Here is a 9,707-nt window from a genome sequence, read left to right as displayed (position 1 = left end):
AGACTCTACAGAATTTCCCTGATTCAGTTGACCTTGTCTCTGTTGCAACAGGTAAGAACAAGTGTTGCTTATAAACAGGTGCAAGTCCTCATGAGGGGAGGGGTGCCACGGTAACTTGAAGTGGACCCTATACACTAATGAAAGGATCAACTGTATTTGGCGGGATGTGTGTGCCGGTTTCTAGAATGGGTTCAGATCTCGTCAGGTAACCAGTGACCTATAAAGGGGACAAGGGGTCTGGCTGGCAAGTCCGGTTAGAGCAGCCGCTTCGTGATAGATGTAGAATTCAGTTTCCCTTGGCATGCGAGGCAACAAATACAGCGGTCTCTGTCGTCATCAGAAATTGATGTTAGAGTCTGGTTTCTCAGACACCCAGAATGTTTCCAATAACCAAACAAATTACTTGTTATTAAAAGTTTTGAACTGCACTTGTAGCTCTTCTGTCTTCTTGTGGTCCTTATCAAACAGTGTAAAAAATCATCAGAACAGAGATATTATAGTATACATGTTTCATCCAAGATGTTTTGACACATACTGCATCGTTAAGTAAAGAACTCAGGTCACAAAACTCTGCACCAAGAGGATGTGAACAGCCAACCTCTAGTTCTAGCCAAGAATAATGCAGAGGGGTGAGTTATACATGCAAAAGTGGTCCTGTATCCATGTACTCACTCTGCAGAGCCATTCTACAAGGTTGGAGGGGAGCTTGAACACAGGAGTCTAGAGAAGCTATTTGAAGCAAGTGTAATTATGCCTTGCGGTATCGCTACACCAAATGAAACAAAGGTCACATTTTCTCAATGAGGCAAACATACAATATAGAAACAATCTAGATTACACATTTAACAAATATCAGCAACACACTTTGAAGTGTTATACTTATTTAATATATTTGTTTTTATTTATACTCTGTGGAATAGTTTGCTTGGGTTGTTAACCTAACATAAAGGAGTTGTTTGTACATATGCAAGCCACCACACAGACTAGTGGATGTAGGTTTCTCAGATACCAGCAGGAGACAGCTTGGCATATTGCAGTGAAATTGCATACTCACTTTTCCTGACTACAAATGCAAATATACACTTTCCAAGAGGTGCTAAAACATCATTGTAGACACTGTAAGGAGTGTTTTTCACTTTGTCCAGCACTTGCTTCGTTAAAGGTCACAATGATGCATTTTCAAATGTTGCAGTAATAGCTTATATTTCACTCTGCTCACTATAGGAGTGGAGTAGAGTTTGAATGAACTAAAAAGCACATTCCCATGTAATAACATTACAATATTAATTGCTGTAATTAGGTTTACTGAACTCCAATGTTACAGGATTGAACAAGAGTGCAGATGTTGGATTTCAAAAGTCAAACCCATCTTACAATCTTAGCACTATACACAAAAACAAGATGCTTTTCTTTGGTCTGGATTTGCTGCAAGTAGAAATTAAACTGGCTTTTAGAAACGTGTTTAAGGTTAAATGCTGATTGTTTTCACCTGTAACTCAGTATACAAAAACAAAAAGTGATCAGTCAGTGACTACAAGGAAATACTTTGATTAAAACTACAAATCCTTTACTGTTAATTGCAAAATACATTTGTAAAAAAACCAGCTTTATGATATTCCAGCACCTCCTGCATACATATTCAAAATTATACTGTTTTCCTGTCTCCTGCACATCCAAAGGGAACCAATGTCCATGGTGAAGGTCTGAATGCGTTAATCATTTACTGTGAGCAATGATTCACTTCTAGGATTGTTACACACGTGTCAATTTCTTGTTTGATCTGTTTTTTCAATAACATTTTCTTCCATGCCAAATTCAATTGCTTCACATGAAACGCTGGTTTCGTTTTCCATGCCACTGAAACATGCCTCATTGTCACTATCCTCTTCTGTACCTTCCTCTGGACTTGGATAGGATTCACTTTCACTACTACTTCCACAAGAACTTGATACAACATCATCTGAGTCGGAATAAACTTCAGCCCCGTGAAAAATGTAACGACTTGGTGTTATATATATGTACTGCATTCCTGAAAGACAGCAAACAGTTTGAAAAACAGTTAACAAATTTAAGTTAAACACAGGGGACTTTACACCACGAAGGAATGTCATTTGCTAGATCAAACAATTAACAAAGGCCTTTTTGTTTTAAATAGCCGTTAACAAAACAGACATGTCAACTGGTGCAAATTAAAACTGTGCAGCACAAATAAAAAAAAGTGATCTGGAATTAGTATAGATTCCATTGTAGATGGCCCCTCAGCCCAATGGCAAGCAACGAAATGTAGTCTAACGTCTGGTATAGGCCTCATTACAAGAATTCTGACTTCAGCAGCAGCCTAAAATCATACAGTTTCGTTGTTAGTTGCATACCGTCATTTGACAGAGTTATAGATCTGGGGATGTGGGAGGGGGCATTGTTTGCTTGAGATAATGACCCTAACTACAACTCATAGCACTCCGTTTCGCCATGGGAAATAACCTATTTGCAGGTCATTATCCAATGAACCCTCCCCTCAGTCTATATGTTTTAAATATAAACTAATGAATCAGAACTACCAAATACGAAGTTAGACTGGCTCAGAGCTTTTTACATTGGCATTCCTCATGACATTGTCGAAAAATGGCTTATCTTACTGTTGCACTACAATATATGCAATTGAATAACTAGCCTGTACTCTGCACATCATATGCTGATCTAGCGCTACCACTCTTTTTTCGTTGTCAGCCCTCCCCGTCTTTGTGACCGACCCCTCACATTTTGGCTGGCAGTCACGTTGGCATGTGTGCGTTTAATAGAGCTTCCTGAGACATCGCCGACGACAGAAAAAGCAGAGGAAAAAACATCTTGAAAGAAAGGTGGTTGGGGTTTTTTTATGGCTAAAAGTAGAAAGAGCAGTAGTGAAAGACTCATTCCCAGAGTCTGGTATTTCCAAACTTGCATTGCCACACATGTCCAACAGGAAGGTTAACATCAAAAGGAGGGCCCATTGGCCATACAGGATGAAGTGAGAAGGCCATGGATAGTGTGGGAGTTCATATCTCAAATAATTTAGCACATAAACGTGAGCAATAAGACAAAAATTAGGATGGCGGTGTGGGTTCTTTTGCAGATGGGATTAGGAACCTCTCAGATGAACTTCAGCTCTGAATAAGCATTTCCCAATCTCAGTTTTACAACCAACTAGGCCTCACACAGGTTTGCTAGCATCCCAATTTCCTCACGTGGGAAAAGATCTGGGTACTGGCCCCTGTCGTGTCTGGCAGGCATAGATGTTAAGTGATATTTGTGCAGCAAATTCTTAAAGAGCAGAGTGGACAGGCTGCTAGGCAAACCCTAGCTCTGTAACAGCCCTCCCACCCCCCCACCAAGTTCAGGCAGGCTTTATGTTCTGCCTTAAATAAGTCCGACAGGCACACTGAGGTGAAGGCTTCCCTCACTCACTTTCATTCCCATGTTGTACCTGCAGTTCTTTACAGGCGGTCACAGCTTGAGAACATGAGAACGCTAGTCGAGGTTCTCTTCAGTACACCATGCAGGAGGAATGGGGCTGTAAGTAGAGAGGGGCTTTTCATTTCTTTGCTGTCTGGGCTACTGGTCCTTGTGAATGAGCTTTTTTTACAGCTTACTTTGGTAACCCTGTAAACACCAGCAGCTGAAAGCAGTTGGTGGCTCGTGTAGCCTCCCAGGCAGCTCTGCAGTTTGAATCAAATTCAGATGTGATGTCCCAGTCTATTTTTGCGTGTCCTTTTCGTTCTTGCGGAAAACAAGCAAATTATACTTTTTTTTTATCTTCGAATGTTTACGAAAGGGAAAGAATCTGTTGCCAGCATGCATGTGCAATTCAGGTCCTTTCATAGAAAATGATTGCCCATTTACATTGGAAGAGGGACATTTCCATATAAGTAATTGATGTGGCTGCTGTGGTGGTGGTGGTACCTACATAGCACAATACTTCGGAACATTGGTCCGAGACCCACAGATGGGAGTTTAGTACTTAACCAGGGCTGAATCTTGAAACTGTGCGTCCTACTTTTTTTTTAATAAAAAAAAAAAAACAGCTTACATTTTTGATGCTCCGTGTTTTTTATCTGCTTATAATGTGTGGAATGCAGGGATGTCATCACTACAAGGCCACAGCCCCACAGGAAGTGGGGAGGGACTTTGGGCTTTAGCTAATAAATGGTATTATATCCTTGGGAAGGCAGAGGGCACAGAAGTTACTGGTCTCAACTTTTCGACTGGTGTCCCACCACCAAGGAGCTTGGCAGGAAGGCCCCTCGTGTTGGCTACCGTATCTTGATCCTATGGGGGTCCCAAGGCTTGCAGGTTAATTTGGAAGCTTGAGAGCCAGTAGTATTGCCATGGGTCCACAAAAACAACATGCTGTGGGGAATCTTGTGATTCGAAAATGCAAAATGAAGGGTGAAGGTAAAACATTTGGTTTGGGTGAGGCCTGATAGCCCTTCATGTAGTCCCCTTGTCCCCCCAGATCTGGGTGTATGTTTTGACCATGCTGAAGGAGTCATGCACAGACAAGTGAGGGTGGTCAATTCCTGATATGGTTTTTTAGCGGACACCATGTTTGGCTCCCGTTACATTGTTGTTGGTTACCTGCTGTGCCTAGTTTCTTTGTTGGTCATGGCGGTCCTAGCAGGTTGGACTCCATGGTGTTATGATTTGTAGCAAGGTAATAGGGGTGGCTACAATTGGTCTCTGGGTTCTACTTCCTGCCCTTCTCCGGTTGTAAAAAAAGTCTACCCCCCCCCATGTCTGGTTTGATAGTGACAGATTTCAGTGATAAGAGTTCACCCCTGTGAGGGGGCGTGGCTTACAGCCAATGAAGTAGGTCGGCTTCATAGAAGGCCCCCACTAGATCCTTCAAGATCCGACGAATAAACAGGTCACAAGCAGTAAACATTGCCTACAAACGGTAGGATATTTCAGTGAATATCTCAGGTTCACTGGGCTAAGAGATGGAGCGTGGTGAATAACCTGGAGACGAGATATCGGGAGCGAAATGCCGAGGCCAGCGGAGGGTTCCGGAACAAAAATGGCACCCGCAGCACAAAGAATGTTGAGGAATCGAAGGCAATGCAAAGGTGACTTGGGAAGGTCGGAGGAGCCCAAGCGAGGGACCGCTGGCGAGCGAGTGACTGGAGACCCGTACCAGATGCTGGGATCATGAACAGAAGGGGCGGGACGCTGCAACACATGCAAGTCCGGCGGAGATGCAGCGAGAGGGAGGAAACCTTGGCAGACCACCAGCATCATGGAGACACAGTGGCTGCAGCAGGGCAAGTGCTGCATGTTCCCCCTTAGGAGCTTAGTTCCCTCCTCAGTTGAGCGCTAATGGCGGGCAGCATATCGGAACACACGGCGGCCACAAGGGGCACAGCGTACCAGCAGACAACGCCTCTGCAGGAGTACAGTAAAGCCGGAAGGGCTTTGATACATTTAGATCACGCCTGCTGTGACACTGCGTGTGTAGCAGAGGAGAAAAGGGTCGGTAAAGGAGACGTGTGAACCAGTGATGAGCGGAGGCAACAAGAGGCTGGCCCCTGCTGCATGAGAGTTGTAAGGCAGTCACAGAGTCAGTAACCTGCCAGTAAATGGACACTAGGAAGGGGATGTCCATTCGAGCCGTGGCCGTGCGGTGATGCCAAGAGTGAGACCAATAACGTGTGAAGCCTGCAGTGAACAGAGGGGAGGAATATAAGTTGCAAGAGGCTTAAAGTGACAAAGGGGTTGAGCACATGAACCCGGGCGGAACAGTGAAAACACAAGAGTGACCCCGGCAGCACCAAGCCCGCAGTGCATGGGCAGGGAAAGGCGGGATAGGCTGAAGTTTGAGGCGATAAGTGGAGACACTGGAGGAACCTGAAACGTGTGGCAAAACAGAACCTGTGCCTCCACTACGCCTGAACTGAGGTAACAGACAAATGCCACAATAACCCGGTGGGGGACAAATAATTGAGGAAAGTACCGGTACGCCAGAGCTGAGCGTAAGTTGTGATCTGTGGCCTCTGCGGCACCAAATTTAAGTGCATGACCGCTATCAAAGCAAGGCTGCAGCCCCGATAAGGCAGAAGGAAGCTACTTGAGGATTAAAGCTGTAATGGGGGCGAACACGCGTACCTGGGCCAGGTGGTGGAACTGACTACTTGGTCACTGCAGTGCTGGCCCCGAGCCAGCAGGGAAGGCGGCCACAGGATCAATGACGGAGACAGTTCCACAAGGGGGATCCGGGCCCAGCAGTGAAAAGTGAAACGTGGCCTCAGTGAAAATAACCATGAAGCGGCCACAGGGCCACATTAAGCTGCTTGCCGAGGGCGGCTATTGCAAAACAATAACGCTACTAATGCAGACATCAGCATACTGGACTGAGATTGGTGGGTGTAGCCCTGTGGTCAGACACACAAGGGCACAACTCTGGTGTGAAAAGGCACAGGAGCCTGGAGGCCTGTATTGGTCCCCCTGCGAGAAATTATAAAGGACGAGACCGCTCAAAGGGATAGCAGGGCTACGGCTCCATGGTACATTGTGTAAGCACGTAAGCAAAGTGCCCTAAACAACATAGGACTAAAGACCTATACGGAAGCGTATTCACCCAGAACGAATCTGGGGCTAACCAGACAAGAAGCGGCCACACCAAAGCAACCAACACAATGGTTTTGCTAGAACCAAGCAGCAAGCATCCGGAGGAAGAGAGAAAGAAGGGGACGCCATGGAGCTGCACAACCAAGTCATGCTGGCGATAGCAGACTTTTACGACCTCACTGGGTTAACAGATAGAAACAGTGCAACTAGATGTTGGGTTGCCACGCTAGGATGTGAGGCTTAGCGGAGCGCACCACTATGCTAGAGACACAAGTGAAAGAGAATTCATGCTTGCTCCTGAACACAGATGCGGATGTAGATGTTCTGCAGCAAAATGTCAGCCTCTTGGAGAATAGAGTGGAGGAAGCCCCAGAGAAACATTTGCATCGTAGGCATGCCTGAAGGAGAAGGTGGCTCAGACCCGATAACGTATACAGAGAATATGTTACTCCAGGAAATCTGCTGGAACAATAATTAGGCAAACAATCTGTGATGCAGAGCCCTGGGAAGAGGATGGGCTACTCAGAGACAGATTATGGAGGCTTGTTTGTTTTCTTACATATGGCTGGGCTTAGTACGGGTCAACGCTGTATATTAAAAAGAAGAGGCGGCCGTGCCTACGCCTGTGACTGCCACACCCCATAAATTATTTTTTTTCGGGGGCACTTGTTTTTGTGCCCACCCGCTGTGCACTGGCCCCAGGCAGGGCCGCTTGGTGCGGATGCGAGAAGCGGACAAGCCTAAGCAAGGGTAACAAGGTTGGGCAGTTTTTTAGTTGGGGTAGTTGAGGAAATTCATAGCGAAGGGGGTTTGCCCATAGATATGTTGGAAGAAAATTATAGCACAACGCTGGGGGTTGGAGCGCCAATAGCGGGGAAGGAGCAGCTGGGTGGGGTGCCAGGAGTAGTTGAGCGATTAGAAGGAGATGGATGAAAATGGCTGGAACTGTAAATGTTCTCACCTGGAATTTGAGGGGGATGAACGCTTATGTGAAAACAAATGAAGTGTACTCGTACCTCCAGAGATGCAAGGTGGACATTGCCATGTTACAAGAAACACACCTCACGGCTGAAAAACAGGCATTATTAGCGGGTAAATGGAGAGGGCAACTATTTGGTTCCCTGTATTCCGCCTATGCTCGAGGGGTACTGATATGGATAGCACCCACGATACAGTTTAAGGTTACCCACATCAAAACAGATAATGAGTGCAGAATGGTTCTGGTGCAAAGACTCCTTGAATACTTGTTTAGTCAACACATATGCCCCTAACCACAGTGCCGCCAAGTTTTTTCAGACTCTGCACACTCGATTAGGCCACTATAGAGATAGTAGCATGATACGGGGGGACTTTAATTGTACGTTAAACCCGATCCTAGACCGATCTGACTATAAATATACTAAATTAGCGCAGCCCGCTAAGACATGACATACTCTCCTCGATTCTTTTGCTTTAGTGGATGCCTGGAGAGTTCTTCACCCAGACACTAGACACTATTCACACTTTTCAGCGCCACACGCGGTATAAACAAGGATAGATTTTTTTCATAGGGAATGAATTGGCACATCAGATTACGCATGCTCAGTATAAGGGTAGAGTCTTATCGGATCACACCCGCTTAGCTTACAATGGCAATATGTGCCCCCTAGGGCTCTGATACCCAAGTGGAGGATTAGGAGCGAATCGCTGAGAGAGCCTCCATTTCGTGACTGCATTAAAAGCAGCATCACAGAATAAATGATGCATAATCAGGGTAGCGTGTCTAGTGCAGGCATTTTCTGGGAGGCGATGAAACTGGTAGTCAGCGGGGGTTGCCATAGCAGGGTGCAGTAGTGTCCAAGCAAACTTAACAAGGAACTGTCCTCAGCTGAGGAACAATTGCGAAGGTTAGAGCAATCCCGAGAACAGCATCCAGACAGGGAAGCAAAAGCGAATTAAAACAGTAATGCATAGACTGCTGGGAGAGACTAGGCAAGAATAATTTTGATAAATATACAGAGAAACAGCATATAGAAGGAGATAAGCCGGGACTAATGCTGGCAGGGTTATATAAGAACGAGGCGAGACGCAGCCCCATACACTCAAACACGGGATAAGGGGAAGTATGCCACACCCAGAAAGGGGTTAATGAGGCGTTTTGTGAATTTTACTAACAACTGTATAGGGAGGGGCCCCTGATATCAAACACCCACCTACAGGAGATGTTAGATGAAATCGAGCCCCGGAGCTGAGCCAGGAGGAAAGGGATGGTTTGGATGTGCCTATCACTTTGGAAGAGATAAAAAGTACAATTGTGGGGTTGACGACAGGGAAGACAACAGGCTCGGACGGGCTACCTAGCTAATTTTTTTATAAAGAATACACACAAGCCTTAGCCCCCCACTTGCTCAATACATTTAATGATGCATATGACACAGGGGTCCCCCCACTTAGCATGAGAGAATCCATAATTATACCCCTCCTTAAACCTCACAAAAACCCGGTAGATTGTAGATCTTATAGGCCTTGATGCTTAATCAAGATAATAAGATACTAATGGTCCATACTGGCAGCTAGAATGAAAAGAGTGATACCCAGGTTAGTGCAGCCAGATCAGACAGGCTACGTTCTGGGTCGGAGCATGGCCTGGAACTTGCGGAGATTACATCACGTGATGGATAAGACAGCATCCTGGGAGACTCTGTGTGCCATAGCCACATTGGACGCAGTGAAGTTGTTCAATTCAGTGAGGTGGGACTTGCTCTATGCAATATTGCGTAGATTTGGCTTTGAACAGACATATATGAAGTGGGTCCAGTTAGTGTACACCAAACCAATGGCAAGGGACGAAGATAGGTAGGTGCGTTTGAGGCGTGGGAATTGGGGAAAGGAACTAGACAAGGATGTCCATTGTCACCACTACTTTACATCCTTTCCATGGAACCGATTGCACAGTATCTTTGAATGGAATACATGGAGGCAGGTATTGAAATAGATGGAGCTAGACATCGAATATCCCTATACGCGGGTGATACACTCTTACACATACAGAACCCTGAGAATAATTTAGAGCCGTTACTGGAAGCTATGGCACTTTTTGCGAAATTTTCAGGGATTACAATCGGTAT

At 45.6% G+C, this 9,707-nt stretch overlaps 1 protein-coding gene across 4 annotated transcripts in view; it reads right to left on the bottom strand.

Moving 5' to 3' along the window:
• Positions 1-864: 864 nt before the first annotated feature.
• The window catches only part of SIRT1 (sirtuin 1), a 2,084,986-nt gene continuing 2,076,143 nt past the window's right edge, over positions 865-9,707 (bottom strand). For all 4 annotated transcript variants that reach the window (XM_069610638.1, XM_069610636.1, XM_069610637.1 and 1 more), the window contains one exon: positions 865-2,029. In XM_069610638.1, coding sequence (XP_069466739.1) covers positions 1,764-2,029 — 266 coding nt within the window. In that variant the 3' untranslated portion in view covers positions 865-1,763. The remainder of the gene's footprint in view (positions 2,030-9,707) is intronic.

The sequence above is a fragment of the Ambystoma mexicanum genome, chromosome 8 (assembly GCF_040938575.1).
Source record: "Ambystoma mexicanum isolate Mex_15411 chromosome 8, UKY_AmexF1_1, whole genome shotgun sequence".
Classification (NCBI taxonomy): domain Eukaryota; kingdom Metazoa; phylum Chordata; class Amphibia; order Caudata; family Ambystomatidae; genus Ambystoma; species Ambystoma mexicanum.
The sequence above is the reverse complement of the archived record's forward strand: the minus strand, read 5'-3'. Positions and strand labels throughout refer to the sequence as shown.